This window comes from Mustela erminea, chromosome 4 (assembly GCF_009829155.1).
Source record: "Mustela erminea isolate mMusErm1 chromosome 4, mMusErm1.Pri, whole genome shotgun sequence".
NCBI lineage: Eukaryota > Metazoa > Chordata > Mammalia > Carnivora > Mustelidae > Mustela > Mustela erminea.
Genome location: NC_045617.1, coordinates 118,062,521 through 118,082,392, shown reverse-complemented (window position 1 = coordinate 118,082,392; position 19,872 = coordinate 118,062,521). Strand labels below are relative to the sequence as shown.

The window sequence follows — 19,872 nt, the reverse complement described above, 5'->3', positions numbered from 1 at the left end:
AAACACAGAATTGGAGAAAATTTTTGCAAATATATCTGAGAAGGAGCTTGTATCTAGAATATAAAATTGCAACTCAATGATAAAAAGACAACCCAATTTTAAAAGGGACCTGAATAGACATTTTTCCAAAGATATACAATGGCCTATAAGCCATGAAAGGATGCTCAACATCATTAGTCATTAAGGAAATATACACATATTCTTCAGCAAATATTAACAAATAGAATTCAGCAATATATGAAAGTAATTATATACCATACCCAAATGAGGTTTTAAGGATGCAGGCTGCTTCAGTATTTGAAAATTCATCAGGGTAATCTACCATGTTGACAAACTGAAGAAAAATCATGCGAACATGACATTCAATGCAGAAAAAGCACTTGGAAAAAATAAACATAAATGCTTGATTAAAAACTCTCAAAAATAGGAATAGAGAACTTCCTCAACTTGATAAAGAGCATCCATAAGAAAAATCCGCAATTAACTTTATACTTAATGGTGAAGAATGAATGCTTTTCCTATAAAATTGGCAACAGAGTATAACTACTGTCATTTTAACAGCACTCCAACTGGTCTTAAGGGTTAACTTGCTTCTAGCTTATGCACTCCTTGCTTGCTGACCAAAGACCCTTGACCTGTAGTAGAATGAACATACTCTCCTTGAGATTTGCAGACCGCTGGCCTTGAGGAGTGAAGGACCCAAATTTCCCAGAAGATAAAGTCTGACTAAATTTGAAAGCAGTTACCAAATCTGTTCAGGGTCATGTCAACAAAGGACTAACCTAACTGCCTAGGCACTGTCTTCTCCTACACATACCCCCTCTCCCTTTACCCATGACTTCCTCTTTAAAACCTTCCAGGTTGGGGCTCCTGGGTGGCTCAGATTGTTAAGCATCTGCCTTCTGCTCAGGTCATGATCTCCAGGTCCTGGGATTGAGCCCTGTGTAGGACTCCTAGCTCAGCAGGGTGTCTGCTTCTCCTTCTCCCTCTGCCCCTGCTTGTGTTTTGCCTCCCTCTCAAATGAATAAGTAAAATCTTCCTTTTTTTTTTTTTTAAGATTTTATTTATTTATTTAACAGAGATCACAAGTAGGCAGAGAGGCAGGCAGAGTGGGGGGCAGGGAAGCAGGCTCCCCACTGAGCAGGGAGCCTGATGCAGGGCTCCATCCCAGGACCCTGAGATCATGACCTGAGCCAAAGGCAGAGGCTTTAGCCCCCTGAGCCACCCAGGTGCCCCGAATAAGTAAAATCTTAAAAAAACAAGCGAAAAGCCTTCCAGCTCTCCTGGGTGGGGGAGATGTTCTTTGATCTATTAGTACACCATCTTTCTAGGTTGCTGGCTTCCTGAATAAAGCAACCTTTCCTTTCCCACCATCACTTGTCTCCAGAGTATTGATTTTCAAGTGGTGAGCAGTTGAACCTGAGTTCAGAACCAGTTCTCAGTCTGTCACCAGTCCTGTTACACAAAGTGCCAGGAACTGTAGCCTGCTCAATAAGTCAAGAAAAGGAAATAAAAGGTTTTCATGTCAGAAAGGAAGAAATGTTCTGTATACTGAGTGTATTAATGTCAATATTCTGGTTGGGATATCATACTAAAGTTTTGCAACATAGTGCCTTTGGGGGGAACTAAGTTAAGGATACATGGTATCTTTGTATTATTTCTTACAACTGAAATTTAAGACACAATTATCTCAAAATATAATGTTTTAAATTTTAAAAAAGTATGGATTGGGCCCAAATTCCTTTTATTTTTATATGTTTTGCATTCTTAGCATTGCAGGGAAAGAAAAACACATCAATACTATTGGTTAGAGTATGAATTCTCGTATTCCACAGTCCCTAGAGAAGCCATATTTTTTTAGAACATGACTTTTTTTTTAAATTATTTTATTTATTTATTTGACAGAGAGAAATCACAAGTAGTCGGAGAGGCAGGCAGAGAGAGAGAGGGGGAAGCAGGCTCCCTGCTGAGCAGAGAGCCCGATGCGGGACTCGATTCCAGGACCCTGAGATCATGACCTGAGCCGAAGGCAGCGGCTTAACCCACTGAGCCACCCAGGCGCCCCAGAACATGACTTTTTGCTTTCAACAAAAATAACTCATTCACGAGGCATGATGAATTAATTTTTCAACAAGGATGCTGAATCTGAACTTGGGAAGGTTTTATTTTACAGAGCTGATGTCAGATATCCAATCAGTTGCTAGGAAAAGAAGCACAAAAAAACAAGAAATTGTCCCAAATCCCTAGAGCTGACCCGTGAATCAAGAAACTTCTTTCATAGGATCTATTGGTTTCTAGTATGTTTTTGATAGAGAGGTGGGCAGAGGGGCAAATAATGATGGACTGTGTAGTCTTGCTAAAGGGATTTGGGTAGTAGAGCACCCATGTTGAGGATTATTTACTTCCCTTTTAAAAAGGTAATTTGTGATCCGGGTGGAGTGGCGGGGGGGGGGGGGGTGGGGGGCGCACATGGGTGGTGAAGTCAGTTAAGCTTAAGCTCCAACTTTTGGTTTTGGCTCAGGTCATAATCTCAGGGTGGTGAGACTGATGCTCAGTGTGGGGTCCGCTTGAGATTCTCCCTCTCCCTCACCCCCTCCCATTTGTGCTCGCTCTCTCTCTTTCAAACAAAATGGGGGAAAAAAGGTAATTGTGGGGGAACTTCTAGTGAAAACTGAACTTATTATAAGATACACATAGATGATGTTTGTTGATTATTTAAAACATTTAGCATTTATACAGCTGGTAATGCTTGAACCATCTCTGGAATCAGATAACAATTGTATTATGTGCATATATCAGAAGGCACCCAGATTTTCTGTAAGCCTGTCTCAATATTTTACTCAGGTTTTTGTTGTAAGGTTCAAGTTCAGAAAATTGCCACCGTTTTCACCTTTGCCGCAGGTTCTACAGGTGTCCCCAGCATATGGGTTACACTTTTAAGTGTGTGAACGACATAGGGTGGAAATAGCACTGGGTTGAGAGAAAGAACCTTAAGGTTCTCCTCCTGAGTTTCATTAAGTAGTCGTAACCTTGGGCAAGGTTTTCCAACTATTTTCCTGGGCTTCGGTTCCTTATGTGTTGAGTAAACATTTGCCTACTGGTTAGCTGGGTAAGAATGGCACAGAGATGATGACGAGGTGCTCCCTTTTCAGTTTTTTAGCAAAAAGCATTAGACCGAGGTCGTTCTAAGGGCCCGTGAGGTTCTTGAGACCGCTTGTCACTCCTCAGCCTGATTTCTGGAGTAGAGTTAGCTGGTGCTCAACAATGAGTGAATGTGTGAGGGAAATGAATGAGAAATGGAAGAGGCATGGCGCAGTTATCTACCGAATTCCTGCAAAAATTTACAAATATTGCTGCCTTTCTCCTATAGTTCAAAACGATTGCGGGAACCTCATACATTTCGGAGGGAAAGCCTTTTTGATTTCCCTGTGTAGAGAGGCTTACCGCAGAACGGTGGGACAGAGCCCGGAGCCGACCCTCCGCGCGTGCGCGCGTCTGCCCCGCCCCGCCCCTCGTCACGCGCGGCCTTCTCCCTGCGCGCGCCTCGGGCGGCGGGCGGCAGGCGGCTGGCGGCGCGCGATCTCCGCGTCGCTCCGGGCTAGCTGCCGCGGCGCCGCGCGGGTGGGTGGGATCGTGGCGGAGCTCCAGGCGCCGGGGCAGGGGCGCGAGTGCGCCATGGCGGCGGCGGCGGCGGCGGCATCCGGTCCCCGAGCCGCGGCGAGGTGAGGGGCCGCCTCTTCACAACTGAGGAGGCCAGAGCTGCTCGCCTGCCTTCCACGCGGGCCGCGGCTCCGGCATGGCTGGGATCATTAAGAAGCAGATCCTGAAGCACCTGTCCCGGTGAGAGCGCCAGCGCCGTCCCCCAGCCGTCCCGGGGCCCTTCCTAACCCTCTTCGTCCCTCCTCCGTACGCCCTCCTTTGGGCCGCTCTCCCCCTCCTTCGCCCGAGTTGGGACTCCTTGGCGGCCCTCGCCTCAACTCGAGCAGGACAGTCTCCGGCCCGTGCCGCCGGCCCCGACCGTTGTCACCACTCTGTTCTTCCCTCTTCCTGTGCCCTCCGGTGCAGGGTGCTTCTGCCCTTGCTGGGGTGCCCCGGGCTTTCCTCTCGACCCTCGCAGCCTCCTTAAGCCTCCCGACCCTCAAGGATCTCCTGGCCCACTGCCCCACGGCTCAGTTCCTACTCAAGTCCCACACCGCCAAGCAGGTCACCTCTTCGTCGCTTGCACGCTTCCTCTGTCTCCCCCCACTTAGTTTTCACTCCTTATTCCAGACAGGTGTTGGGAATGTCTTAATACTTTCAGCCAGCCTTTGTATGTCAAGGGGAGAGTGGTTCTAGCCTTGTACACGCTAGTGGTTTTCCAACGAGGTAGGAGTAGGGGGCGGAGTCAGTCAACGGGGGACACAGGGCCCTTGTACTGCTGTATCTTACTGGTCTTCGGTTGCCTGGATGAGTGGTATGTGAGACCCTTCTGCTGCCACTGAATCGCCTTTTCTGACTGAGACTCTGGCTTGTTTACTCTTACTTTGATTTTAGACTTTAATTAATATTTAGATTGAGATACATCTGTTGGTTAATAACCATGTTATAATAGTAAAAGCAGATTGGAGGTTAGAACTGGAAGGTGCCTTTGGACCCTTTACTAGGATTAACTTCCTAATAAATTCTTTTTCAGATAGCATTCTTCTGGGTGTTGCACGAGTTTGGTTGTTCTGTATAAAGATTTAAAAGTAGGACTAATGATTGTGAAATGGTATAGAAAATTTAAAGGAAAACTTAATTTCAATAAACAGAAGCAGAGAATTTTAGGATTTAGAGATGATCTAACCTGATACAGGATTGTGTTTAAAAGAGCCCAACTCTTTCTGGTTTACTTTCTTCAACTGTAAAATGAGGATAATAATAGTACTCTAACTCAAAGGGTTTTTGTTGTTGTTGTTGTTTTTTAAGATTTTATTTATTTATTTGAGAGACAGAGCATGAGTGGCGGGGAGGGCCAGTGGGAGAGGGAGAAGCAGACTACCACCCTGAGCAGGGAGCCCCACCCAGGGGTCTATCCCAGGACCCTGAGATCATGACCTGAGCCAAAGGCAGACACTTAACTGGCTGAGCCACCCAGGCACCCCTCAGACGATTATTTTGAGGGTTAAATATATGTAAAGACAGCACAGTGCCTAGCACGTAGTAAAACATGAGCTATAGGGGCGTCTGGGTGGCTCAGCCAGTTAAGTGTCTGCCTTTGGCTCAGGTCATGATCCCAGAGTCCTGGGATCAAGCCCAGCATCAAGCCCTGCATCTGGCTCCCTGCTCCGTGGGAAACCTGCAGCTCCCTCTCCCACTACCCCTGCGTGTGTTCCCTCTCTCCTTGTTTCTCTCTGTCAAATAAATAAATATCTTGGGGGTGGGGAAACAACCCATGAGCTATAGTTATCTTTTGGGACATGACTTGTGTGACAATTTGATATAAGCCATAGACTTCTTCAGAAAAATCTGCATATGCAAACAGGTTTTTTAAAAATGTGAATTCTGGGGGAGAGTTATAAAGCCCAAAAGCACATGCTGAATCCTGCAAGTCATCCTGGAATTAGGTGAATAACCCCTGACTAGTTCCAGTCTTTAATTTTATGTCTGAGGAAACTAAAGCCTATAGAGGACAAACAACTTTCCCAAGTTGCAGTGAAAGGTAATGTGGTGGAATAGAACCCAGCTTTCTTTCTTTTTTTAAGATTTTATTATTTTTAAGTAATCTCTAACCAGCCCAGGGATTAAACTCACAGCCCTGAGATCAAGAGTCACTTGTTCCACTGACTGAACCCGCCAGGAGCCCCTAGAACCCAGCTTTCTAATTCTGGTGTTTTTTCCTTTAATGCACATATGTTCTGTGCACTCTCAATGAGTTTAGAGTTTTTAAGAAAAATTTTAATAATGTATGCTGACATATTCAGTGGATCCTTAGTGAACAGAGTATCTCTTTCAGATGAAGTAGGAATAGGCATGACAGACATTGGGAGAAATTTCTGGTTTCCTCAGTGTTATGTGGTTAACTGAGGAGGAAGAGGAAGAAAAGGTTATTTGGGGCTGCATTATCAGGGTTCCAGGAAAAGATGGTAGGACTTGGATCTGGTTGAGGGACAGGTCACACTCCTTGCGCCTTTCTGTTTGTTTATCCTGGAAAAGTGGCCTAATCAAGTATGACATTTGTATCTCTGTATTGTCTCTGTGATACTTACAAAAGCTGGCCTGCCTGGAGGGGAATTACAGTTTCTGTGGGTTGCCAAATCTCACGGGGAAGGAGAAGAGAAGGTATACCGAGTTACTATTAACAAACATTTGTAGGTGTTTAATAATGATTTGTTTATGATGACAGTGCCACTTGACCTGGAGGAGAGTGTCTTAACAGCAGGAAGGATAGCCCAGTGACTCTTATGTTTAATTTTGGATGTGAAGTTCTGGATATTAATAGTGTTTTGTTGGAATGCATCTTCTTTATTAGTATTTTGGTAAATAAGATTTGAGGGAGGTGGTCTTCAGGATATTTCTGTTAAGTCCCTGCTCTAGGCCAGGCCCTGATCTGGGCACTGGGGGTTCAGCAGGGAAGAAATGTAAACATCTTTAAAGGGCTTTATATGGTTTGGATGACTGCTGTGTAGTACACATAACTTCAATGCCCAGTATTCATTTAAATAGACCCAGGAGAAGACCTTTATTAGAAACAAAAGTAATCATTTAAAAAGAAATCCAGAATTGATATTTTTTTAAAGATTTTATTTATTTTATTTGACAGAGATTACAAGTAGGCAGGGATGCAGGCAGAGAGAGGAGGAAGCAGGCTCCCTGCTGAGCAGAGAGCCCAGGCTCCTGGGATCATGACCTGAGCCGAAGGCAGAGGCTTTAACCCACTGAGCCACCCAGGCACCCCAGAATTGATTTTTTTACTACATTAGATTATTCTTGTTTTAGCTCACCTTAGTTAATGACCTTTCGTAAGAAGAAATATGATTGGTTGCCATGTAAGTCAAGGGACTATGGCTCAGGGAAAAGAGCATGGACTCTGGAGCCAGAGAAGCCTGATTCACCTTCCAGCTCTGTCACTTAATGAACAGGTCAGCCTTTTTGAGCTGGTTCTGTTATCTGTAAAAGGTGAGAATAAGGAAGAATACCATGTAATAGCAGAATTTTTTGAGGATTGGGGATAAAGTATTATAATGACTAGCATGTAAGTAGGTAGTTATGTAAAGAGTAACTATATGATCATTGAAGTTAGGGATACTACCCTGGTATGGATGCAGTAACCCACCTGACTGGCTCTTTTAATTATTTTTTTAAAATATTTTATGCATTCATTTGACAGAGCACAAGCAGGGGGAGCGGCAGGCAGAGGGAGAGGGAGAAGTAGGCTCCCTGAGGAGCAGGGAGCCCCATGCAGGGATTCCAGGACTCAGGATAATGACTTGAGCTGAAGGCAGATGCCTGGTTGACTGAGTCACCCAGGTGCCCCCTGACTGGTTCTTTTAGAAACCTTCCAGAAGTCTTGGGATGCCTGGGTGGTTCAGTCGGTTAAGCATCTGTCATCACCTTGAATCGTGATCCCAGGGTCCTGGGATGGAGTCTCACACTGGGCTCCATGCTCAGTGGGGAGCCTGCTTCTCCCTCTGGCCTACCAGAAGTCTTAATTATTTACTCTAAATAGCTATAGGAAATGATTCTGAGGGACAGAGGCACAGCTGATAGACATGATAGATTTTGAAAAACGTAAGTACTAGGTGAAATGCAGAAGCATACAAGATTTCATAGTCCCCTTGGAGAATAAGAGAGCCTACTGTGAACTCAGCCCTCTTAGTTCCTGATCAGTGCCTCCCCTCATTATTACTCATTTTTCTGTAGAGATCATCTTGGTCAGCCCCCAGGGGACAGTGGGGAGCTGCAGGCTGAGAGAGGTCCACTTCTGGCCCAGGGTCTGTGTAGGTGAAGGTTTGTAGAAGTAGTCTCAACTTCCAGGTTTTCCTATACTAGACTTTGCTTATTATCACCTTTATTTCCTAAATAATTATTTTGTTCATTTTCCAGTAATGGTCAAATCATACATGTCTTTGTTTCCTTTCCACATTTTTTTTTGTGTTGCTTCAGAATAAAGCATTTTTTTTTAACTTAGCAAATACTTAATAATAACCAACTGTGTGAATAAGCACTTTGCAAGTCTTATAATGATGTAATTCTCAGGCTAACCTTATGAGGTATTATTAGGCCTACTTTATAGTTGAAGAAATGACGCCCAGAGAGGTTAAGCAACTTGTGCAAAAAATCATGTAGTAGTTGATGGAACTGAGATTCAAAGGTAGGTTCTCTGATTCTCTTTACTACTGGGCTGTTGTACACTTCTCATCTACTGAATTAATTTCAAATTAAATATACTCTTGTCACCAGCATCCATATGAAGAAAAGTATTGCTAGCACCCTCTTGTGTTGTCTTCTGTCATTGTCTCTACCAAGGGGTAAACTGCTATCCTGATTTCTAACAACACAGATTAGTTTTGTCTGTTTTTGTTTTATTTTATTCTATTTTATTTATTTTCATATAATGTTATTTGTTTCAGGGGTACAGATCTGTGATTCATCAGTCTTACACAATACTCAGCACTCACCATAGCACATACCCTCCCCAATGTCCATCTCCCAGCCACTCCATCCCCCCACCACCTCCTCTCCAGCAACCCTCAGTTTGTTTCTTAAGATTAAGAGTCTCTTATTGTTTGTCTCCCTCTTTTGTTCTTTATATAAGTAGAATCATATCATATGTATGCTTCTGTGTCTGTCTTCTTATCTCAACATTTTTGTGAGATTAATTTTTTTTTAAATGAAACTCTTTTTTAAAAAATTTGACAGAGAGAGAGAGAGATCACAAGTAGGCAGAGAGCAGGTAGGTGGGGGGAATCAGGCTCCCTGCTGAGCAGAGAGCCTGATGTGGGGCTTGATCCCAGAACCTTGAGATCATGACCTGAGCCAAAGGCAGAGGCTCAACCCACTGAGCCACCCAGGCACCCCAGTTTTTGTAAGATTAAACCCTGTTGTTGCATCAAGTTGTAGATTCTGCATTTTCATTGCTGTATGGTATTCTATTATGCGACTATACTTCAATTTATTTATATACTTTACTATCAGTGGACATTTGGTTAGTTTCCCAGTGTAGGGCCATGATGAATAGTGCAGCTAGAACATTCTAGTATATGTCCTCTGGTGAACAAATGTCCACGTATCTCTCGGGGATATGCATAGGAGTGGGATTTCTGGGTTGTAGGATATGAACATTTTAAATTGTAATAGATAGGGGCGCCTGGGTGGCTCAGTGGGTTAAGCCACTGCCTTCGGCTCAGGTCATGATCCCGGAGTCCTGGGATCAAGTCCCGCATCGGGCTCTCTGCTCAGCGGGGAGCCTGCTTCCTCCTCTCTCTCTCTGCCTGCCTCTCTGCCTACTTGTGATCTCTCTCTGTCAAATAAATAAATAAATTCTTAAAAAAAATTGTAATAGATAATATTAAACAGTTTCCCAAAGTGTTTATACCAACTTGCACTGCCATTGGAAGTGTTTGAGAGTTCTGGTTGCTCTACATCCTTGCCAACACTTGGTATTTTTCATCTCTTTCATTTTAGCCATTCTGATGGATGTGTTTTTAAAAAATTTTTTTTACTTCATCTGAGGTAAACCAGATGGCCACTTTGTTTTTGCCCATGTTTAGTTTTCAAGTTCTGATCTATTTGTAAATTTTAGCCACAAGCAAATGTCAGAACATTGAAAACATCTTTTTGGAGCACTGTTCAAATTAGGTTCAGTAAAAATAATTAGGATAATTTATGACTGCTAACCCATAGCATACTTTTTTTTTTTTTTTAAGACTTACTTATTTCAGAAAGAGAGAGAAAGAGAGAGAAAACGTGTACGGGGGTGGGGGAGAGTAGAGGGGGAGAGAAACTCAAGCAGGTATGCAACACTAGCTTGGTGCTGGATGCGGGGCTTGATCTCACAATCTATGAGATTGCAACCCATGACATCATGACCTGAGGCAAAACCAAGAGTTGGGTGCTTAACTGCTTTACTGACAGTGCCACACAGGCACCCCTAACACTTAACATTTCTTACTTGGGATGGATCTGAGGCTTAGTTCCCTGTCAGAATAGCAGTCATGTGCATTAAGAGAAAGGGGGTACTGTTCTTCAGGCATTTGGGTTTTTGTTAAATTTTTGATCTTCAGACTACCCTGGATAATAGTTTCATTCTGTTCTGTAAGCTGGGCACCCCATTTATATACCATTTCATCTTTACTAAAGGTACTATAATTTGAATTTCATAGCTTTTATATTACAGTCTTTATAGCTTTCCAAGGTCTTTTGTAAAACATTGCCTTGTGTTTTAAAAAGTAGCATTTAAAAGCAATAAAAATTTAAAGCAGTACTGTTGTACTGTATCTGATACACAGCAGCTTAATGTATGGCTCACAATGAAATTACCTGCTTTGAAAAACTGATTGAGAGGCACGTCAATGTAGCAGAAAGAACCAGGACTTTGGATTCCAAAAGGTGGCTGTGCGTTTTGACTCTGCCACTTACAAGCTATGTATTCTGCAAGTCTTTTAGCTTCTTGAAGTTTCAGTTTACTCATCTGTAAAATGGGGGATAGTAATGGACAATGTGGTTTTGAGGATTAGAAATCATTTATAAAAGTGGTCCTGAAAAAGTATTCAGTAAACAGTGACTATTATTATTTATCTAGTATTTGTTTAAGTTACTCAAGAGAGATTGCTTTTAGTTTCTGAAGATAATACTTTTCAACATCTTTAAGATTGTGCCTAACATATCTAAAAAATTAGACCTTTGAACATTTATTTGTTTGTTTGAAAGATTTTTTTGTTTGTTTGTTTATTTGACAGAGAGACACACAGCGAAAGAGGAAACCCAAGCAGGGGGAGTGGGAGAGGGTGAAGCAGCTCTTCACTGAGCAGGGAGCCTGATGCAGGGCTTGATCCCAGGATGCCGGGATCATGACCTGAGCCAAAGGCAGAGGCTTAACGCCTGGGACACCCAGGCACCCAGTAGACCTTTGAATATTTAGAAATTACGTTTAACCTTGTAATACAAAGAGGTGGAGATGGATGTTCTTTGTATCAATGCTTAAGGAGTGAAGCGAACAAGGGCTATTTCTGTTTATCTTTTTTTTTTTTTTTAATATCAAGGCATACTACAGAGGAAACTTTGACCTCAGCATAGGTGAAATAACTGAAATATATACACGAGGTTGGGTCCTTAGTGGATGTACTTATACATAACCTAAGAACATAGCATAATCATATACTCTATTCTTAGAGTGAAAAAAAAATCAGCGGTCATTTAGTTGTCTTCACCTATAAGTATGGCTTTAATCATTGAAAGAAAAAATGTTTTGTTTTTTAGATTATTTATGTATTTGAGAGAGAGAGCAGAGCAAGGAAGAGAGAACATGAGTTGGGGGGAAGGGGAAAGGGAGAAACAGGCTCCCTGCTGAGCAGGGGGCTCATCTTTGGGGATGAGGGGGCTTCATCCCAGGACCCTGGGATCATGACCTGAGACAAGGGGAGATGCTTAACTAAGGCACCCAGGTGCCCCCAAAAAGATTCTTTTCATCACAACTCAATTATCTACACCCTCCATGATGGCAGTGACTGTGGTCCCTTGGCTGCTTTGAAAACCAGAGAGTTTGAGGGTGCTTTGAGTGGTGCAGGAGGTGTGTGGAGTGGGAGTGCATGGCTGGAATTCAAGGAGCCTTAGATGTGGGTAATGGGAATAGTAGTCTGGGGAGCAGAAGGACAAGGAAACCCAATTCACCCAGTATTGTTAAGGGAACTTTTATTTTTGTGTGATGAGGCAAGTATTTGCTGCTGATGCTGATTATAGATGCTAAAGAATATTTTCCAGTATTTAAAGCAGTATAATCAATCAGTATTTATAGTAAAGGGGAAAACTTAAGTGTAAAGTAATACACATTAGAACTTAGGTAAAGGGTATGTTGTTTGTACCTTCTTGCCATAAAAATAAGGACTAGATGTACTATAAAATACTTGTTGGATTGACATTTTTTTATTTGCCCACAGCAGTGATAATTTTACATGTATACTTAGTCCTTATAGTGCATTGGTCGTATATAGCTTGGATGTCAGCTTATCATTTAAAAAAAAAATTAGAACATCGATGGTGAGAAATCAGTGTATTTAAGTCTCTGACTTATGAAAGCGGTATGTTCTCAAATTTTATTTCTAAGTTTGGGGTTTGGAGTATGTATTTCAGTAGAAATAGTGTATTAAATGTCGAGTAGTTTTCCAAGTTAGCCCACCAGGGTCTTGGTTGTTAGGGAACCATTTGAAGGAGGAGTGGAGATAGAGAAGAAGGTTAAGTTTTTTCTCTCCCATTTCTTGGAGTAAGATCTTTTAGATTATTGAGATCATTGTATCTCAGCAGAACTTTGTGTGGTTGTGATTAAGGGATGTGGCCAGCGTTTAGTTAGCGGGCTAGAGACGCTGATATCATCCAGTTTGCACAATAATCTCACATAAAGAAGCATTGTTCTTTGTCCTTTTTGAATTTTGAATATTTGTTAGATGCATGGGTTAATTACCCATTTAAATTATGTAAACCTAGAACCTAATTCTGTTGTAATAGACACAAAATATTGTAAACTTTAAACTATAGGGAGTGTTCTAGACTGCAACTGCCATGGGGGGAGGATTGTTTTGAACTTTATCAAACGTTTGTCAATATTTTAGAAAATGTTGTCACTCTTGGCAGTGCCACTCGTGGAATTGAGTCTGTTAGTGTTGAGAATCACTGACTTAGACTAAATTCTAAATCAGCTGAAGTTTGCTCTTAATACACTCTTTCTTCCCTTGATGTCTTTCCCATGTCCTAAGGTCCTCCTCATGCACCCTGTTGCCCCAATTCTACTTGCAGCCCTGCTCCTCTCGCTTTTGCTCCCAATTCCCATTTCTTTAGGATATATAATTTCAGCTAAGTCAGGAAGGGAATGTAGAGAATGTATTTTTGAAGGAATCCTACTCTAATTAAACCAGTTATAATTCAGAATATGTCCCACAGGGTCAGCTCCCCTAAGTTACTCTCAATTTCATAGCATTTGGTACCGCAAATACTCTGGAAGTTCCCAGTTTGTTTTTGATTTTCCAAAAATTGCTTCTTTGGCAGTTGGGGTGGGGCAGGGGATTGGGCAGCCATTTGTGGCATGTATGAGTCTTCTGAAAGTTGGAGAATTCCGATATATAGAAAATCCAGATAAGGATTGGCTAAATTCGTTCAAGCTGAGTGTCTCCAGCCCTCTGGTCTAGTGCTTTCTCAGGCAGAGCTGAAAACATCCACTTCCCATTCCTAAGAAAAATCTTTCATTTTCTTTTTTGTTTCCTTCTTTCTTTTCTTGAAATCTGTGGGGTTTTTGTTGTTGTTGTTTTGGTTTTTGTTTTTTTAACTTAGTGAAAGTAGGAACTGCAGTTCAGGAATACATTTCACTTGAGAAAATGTCTTAACAGAGACTGATGTGAAATTAGAGGTCTGGCAGTGTCTTCTAAGATATCCTTTTCCTGAACCTCAGCAGAGTCCTCACTGTCTCCCTTCCTTTCAGGTGAAGTTGGCTGTGGCTCCTTAGTCCTCTGAACCCGCAGGAGAGGGTCCTCAGTCTCTCTGAGGAAGATGTGCTACAAGATAGTTGGATGGTCAGCTGCAGGTGGTATGTCAGCCATTCTCAGATAGGAGTCTAGCCTTCCCCTCAGATAGCCCCATACCCTGGGCTGCCTTTGTGTACTCTGTTTTTGAGATCATTTATTCATTGATTCTATCAGGAAACTTATTACTGACCCCCTGAATTGTATGCTGAGTACTAGCAACTCGAAAACAAATGAGACAAGATTCCCTTTCAGGGACTCAGCTGCCTACAGCAATAAACAGACCTGTAAACAGTAAGCCCAGTAAGGCATTAAGAAGTATCTGTGGAGTCTGGGGGCCACAGATAGTCACGGGCAGAGGATCTGCATGAGTAATGGTACTGAGTTGAGAAACAGAAGGAGACCTTTAAGAGACTGCATATGGTTCTGTGTCACTGGAATGTAGGGTTTGAGGGTGGGACGTGGCAAGAGACAATATTGGGGGACGCCTGGGTGGCTCAGTTGGTTAAGCAGCTGCCTTCGGCTCAGGTCATGATCCCAGCGTCCTGGGATCGAGTCCCACATCGGGCTCCTTGCTCGGCGGGGAGCCTGCTTCTCCCTCTGCCTCTACCTGCCATTCTGTCTGCCTGTGCTCGCTCTCTCCCCTCTCTCTCTGATAAATAAATAAAATCTAAAAAAAAAAAAAAAAAAGAGACAATATTGGAAAGATAGAGGCTGGATCATAGACGCCTGTGTACTATGTCCAGGCATCTAGATAGGGCTCAGCTTGTTTTCTGTTGCCATTGATCTGGGTCTAAGGCAATTGAAACTCCAAACCTCTGTAACTCTTTTGATTTTGTTAAAAGTGAGAGAGATGGGGGGAAGAAGTCAGAGAGATGGTATAGTGTAGTTAAGGCTGCAAGTTCTTGAGCCATACTGCTTGATTTTGAATCTTAGCTTGTTATGATCTTGGGCAAGTTATTTGACCTTTCTATGCTTCAGTTCTCTACTATAGAATAGAGATAATAGTTTTCATTTATATCATGGGGATATTGAGAGAAATAAATTAATTAAAATGCATAACAAAGTGCAGTTTAGGACATTGTCTGGAATATTAGGATAGTGTCTGGAATAAAGTAAGCAATCATTAAATGTTAGCTATTATTTTAAAAATAATTTTTGTTCTCAGAGAAATATCATCCTCCTTTTTCATTTTTCCTGATTTTTTTTTTTAAATTTTAAATCTTCTAGAAAGGGCTTTTATTTATTTTTTATTTTTTAATTAATTTTTTTTTAAAGATTTTATTTATTTTATTTGACAGAGATCACAAGTAGGCAGAGAGGCAGGCAGAGAGAGAGGGAGGAGGAAGCAGGCTTCCTGCTGAGCAGAGAGCCCGATGTGGGGCTTGATCCCAGGACCCTGAGATCATGACCTGAGCTGAAGGCAGAGGCTTTAACCCACTGAGCCACCCAGGCACCCCTAGAAAGGGCTTTTAGAATATACTAATCTCTCTTTTTTCTTAAAAACCTGGCACTTTTTATTGTCTCTAATGGGAAGGGTGTGCCTTTTTTCTCGGCATCACAGATAAATTTATTTCCGTGTTTATATACGACACTCTTAAATCTGGTTTAACATGTCCGGTTCATTAGAGTATTATAGTTGGTTTACAGTGTGTGAAAGAATGTGGCTGGATTGTTGGATATACCCTTTAGTTCATTCCATCTATGTCACAGTTACCATTTATTTGCTTTGTATTATTGTCAGTAAACATTAACTGAGCATTCTTACGCTAGACTTTGCGCCAGACACTAAGTGAAACAGTTCTAACTCTTGAGGAGTACATAGCCCTCCTTAGAGTTAGAGACCTTCATTTTTATTTTAAGCTCTTCTTTGTTTCCTCCACAGCTACTTATACAGTTTGAACCTATTTACTTCAGTCAGTCATTGTGCTACTGTCTTAGGTGTTTGTTCATTAAATGATCTCCGTCTGGAAACTACTCAAAGTAGTAAACATTAATTGAGCATTCTTACTCAATTGCTAAAGCTTTTCTTTCACCAGCAGACGTGAAACATGACTCACTTTGAACAGTCTCTGCACCCCCCCCCCCACCCTTTTTACATAGGCCCAATGCCCAGTGTGGAGCTCAATGCGGGGCTTGAAGTCAGGACCCTGAGATCAAGACCTGAGCCCAAATCGAGAGTCGAATGCTTAACCAACTCTGACACCCAGGTGCCCAGAGCCGTCTCTGCCTCTTAAAATAAGCAAACGTTAGGGCCAGTTCTGCTCAAAAATTAAGGACAGCCTTGCGTATGAAATCTTTCTTCCTCAGTTTCCTTCTTGAGCAATTTTCAAAGCTCAGATAATTTATATGCCATACTTCTTTAAATAATTGTTCGAGGCTATGCCATGAAGAAATATCTGTTCACATTCAGTAGTGAATGACCAGCAGTGCCTGTTCTGAGCATTAGCAGCTGCAGTTTCACTTTGATGAATCCAAGAGCCCAGGTGTAAGTCTTAAAATTAGAACTGTAATACTCAGTTTTCATTAATTCTACTGTTGATGTGTTTTGGGAATTGTCAAGACCTGGAAATACAAAGGAAATTAAAGGGAATATATTCGGATGACAAGGAATGTTTCTAACAAAGTGAGATTTGCCAAGACTTTGGACGTGATGTGTAGTATCTTTAGGGCTGATTCAGGGGAGAGAATCTGGGACCCAGTCAGTGTGGGAACTGAATAGCTAAAGAATTGAGAGGGAAGGGGGCAGCTCTTTCTGAGTTACAGTTGGTAAGGAGCCCCCACTATCTTCGTCCTAATTCTAGGATGTCCAGGGAAAAGGTATGTGGAAAGGACATTGGAAAAGAAGTTACAGCCATAATTTCAAGTGGTACTCAAATGTGTTAACAGTCAATTAGATGAGGAGCCCATATGTAACATGCCTTACATGCCTAGACCCTTGCTAGTGGATCAGATTGCAAGTATTCAGTTCTAGAAGAAGACTGGCTTGGGGCACCTGGCTGGCTCAGTTGGTGTGGCATGTGACTCTTGATCTTGGGGTTGTTAAATTAAAGCCCCATGTTGGGTTCAGAGATTACTTTGAAGAAGTAAATCTTAGAAGAAGAAGGAAAAAAAAAAAAAGGACTGGCTGAAATCAGACAAGGTATTAGGGCTTCAGCTAAACAGGCTGGGTTTTAATAAGGCTCTGGGCTTAGGAAGGGAATTAGAATGTTCATCAGGGCTACTGTTTAACATTAAGAAAGCTCTCCATAGTCTCCAGAATATCAGCTGGCCTCCTACTGGGATGGGAAGGTAAGGTAAAAGTGAGTGCTTCAAGTCATTGACTACACTGCTACTATGGGTGTGGGGAAATGTGTATGATTGGTTATAATTACAGAGAGTGTGAATCAGTATCATGTTTGTAGAGGAAAATTTGGCAAATCTGTCAAAATGTAAAAATGTACAATTCCACTTTTATGAGGTCATCCTATAGAAGGTATCAAGTAAGAAAAACCTATAAGCCTTTTAATGAAATTAGTATAAAAGAGCAATCTGTAGAGACTCTATTAAATAAATTCTAATTTTCCATATAGAGATGTTGCTTGTAGATAACTCCCCAATTATTAAAAAGTACTTAAAAATTTGACAGTGTAAAATGCCCAAGATACATTGTTCATTGAAAATAAAAGCAAGTTTTAGAAAAATATATATAAAATAATTCTATTTTATTCTATGAAGTGGAAACTCATTTTTTCTTTTATACCTATTTTTCTCTTTATACTTTTTTATATTGTTTCAATTTTTTCAATTTTTTAAAAGATTATTTATTTGAGACAGAGAGAGAGAATGAGAAAGTGAGAGAACAAGAGCAAGGAGAGGGAGAAGCTGACGCCCTGCTGAGGAGGGAGCCTGATGCCAGGCTTAATCCCAGAACCCTGGGATCATGACCTGAGCCAAAGGCAGATGCTTAACCAACTGAGCCACCTAGGTGCCCCTGTTGCAATTTTTTATGATGCGCACTTCACTCGCAGACCAAGAGGATGATTTATCTATTACCATCTATCATACTGAGCCAGCTATCATACTGAGGGAGTACATTTGTGTACATCTGGTCATATGTGTTTTTGGTAACTCACATCATGGTTCCCTCTTGGAGACGATACAATACCAATGAGATCTAGTAGAAAAGGATTCTACTTCTAATAATATAGGAGTATCTTATATTGACCTAGCCCTTTCCAGGATAAAAGTTATGAACTCTGGACAGTATATAAAAAAATAACTACTTGAAGACATTGGAGAGTCTGGCAGAAATCGATGGGAAATTTGAAAGATGGGAACTGTACCAGGCTTGATTCTCACTTACACAATTCTTTTGCCTGAGGATACTCCCAAGTTTGCATGGTGGGTGGTGGCTAGAACTCAAGCAAAAGTCTACAGTTTTACTAGTTTGGTGAGTTGGAGGATGGAATTCAGGACTGTAAGAGGGACTGGAGAATGAGGAGAGAAATATCAGAAAGGAGGGATCAACAGAAGAGGGAACCCTAAAATCTGCTTTTAAATTCTGTCCAAATCCTTGACATGCATGGGGAAAGACTTAATGGAGCCTAGAAAAGGCAGTAGTTGGAAAGCTGAATGAATTGAACAGAGGTTTAGCTGCTGCCCCTTGTCCGGGAGGCAGTTTGGAGTATGAATTTAGCCAAGTTAATTTCCCAGTAGAATAAAATTCACTCTTCAGAGGAAGATTGACAGAATTTAGAATTTCAATAATGTCCACTATACAATAATAAATGACTAGATGTGCAGTGAAGAAAAATGTGACTTATTGTTGAGAATAGCAGTCAATAGAAATTGACCCCAAGATGACTCAGATGTTGGAATTATCAAACAAGGACATTAAACTTGGTAATAAAAGATAAACAGATAGAGGATCTCAGCAGAGACCTGGGAGCTATAAAAAGAACCAAATGTAAAATCTAGAACTGATTTGAAATGAAAAATTTATTAGATTATAGCAGATTGGAGATGGCTAAAGAAAGGGTTGGTGAACTTCAAAATAGAGTGGCCGGAATTATCCACTCTGAAGAAAAGAGAAAAAAGATTAAAAGACAAAAACAGAGTGTCAGTAACTGTGTGACAATACTAATATATGTGTAATTGGAGTCCTAGAAGTAAAGGAGACAGAAGACATCTGGCAGATTGTATTTTCCAAAGATGGCTGCAGCAGTATCTACCATTCTACATGTTCTTTTGGCCAATAGAATCAAGTTGGAAGTAACATCCCAGCTATACAGAGCTCCAATTAACAGTCCTTGCTGAACCTGGCCTTTGAGACATTTCAGCCTAGCAATCAACCATGTGAGTGAAGAAGCCACTAGGTGATACCAACTCCCAGCTGTTCATGGTGTCCCAGATGAGGCCCCAGAATTCATGAAACAGGATAAAGCTATCCCATTTGTCCCCTGAATGAATTTCTAATGCATAAAATCTGTGAACTTAATAAAATGCTTACTGTTTTATGGCACTAGGTTTGGAGTGATTTGTTATGCTATAGTAGAAAACTAAAACAAGATAAAAATATCTGAAGAGGGGTGCCTGGGTGGCTCAGTGGGTTGGGCCCCTGCCTTCAGCTTGGGTCATGATCTCAGGGTCCTGGGATCGAGCCCCACATCGGTTTCTCTGCTCAGTGGGGAGCCTGCTTCTTCCTCTCTCTGCCTGACTCTCTGTCTGCTTGTTATCTCCCTATTGAATAAATAAATAAATAAAATCTTCAAAAAATTTTTTTGAATAAATGATGTCTGACAACTAAATAATAAAGACAACCCAATTTAAAAATGGACAAAAGATCTGAATAGACCTTTCTTTTCTCTCTCTCCCTCCCTTCCTTCTTCTTTCTCTCTCTCTCAAAAAATTTTATTTATTTATTTGACAGAGAGAGTGAGAAAGCACTCTTCTCAGGGGGAGTGGCAGAAGGAGAAGTGGCCCCCCACAGAGCAGGGAGCCCAATGCAGGGCTCAATCCCAGGACCCTGGAATCATGACCTGAGCCAAAGGCAGACACTTAATGGACCGAGGCATCCAAGTGGCCCCAGACATTTCTTTAAAGAAGATGCATAAATGGCCACAAACATATGAAAAGATACTCAATGTTATCAAGCCATCAGAGAAAGGCAGATCAAAATTACAATGGCTATAAGGATGACTGT

At 41.6% G+C, this 19,872-nt stretch overlaps 1 protein-coding gene across 1 annotated transcript in view; it reads left to right on the top strand.

Annotated features, from left to right (window-relative positions):
- The first annotated feature begins 3,526 nt into the window (after window positions 1-3,526).
- Window positions 3,527-19,872, top strand: part of UHRF1BP1 (UHRF1 binding protein 1) — a 66,547-nt gene continuing 50,201 nt past the window's right edge. Inside the window, exon 1 of the mRNA XM_032340572.1 lies at window positions 3,527-3,840. Within this exon, the coding sequence (XP_032196463.1) occupies window positions 3,797-3,840 (44 nt within the window). The 5' untranslated portion in view covers window positions 3,527-3,796. The remainder of the gene's footprint in view (window positions 3,841-19,872) is intronic.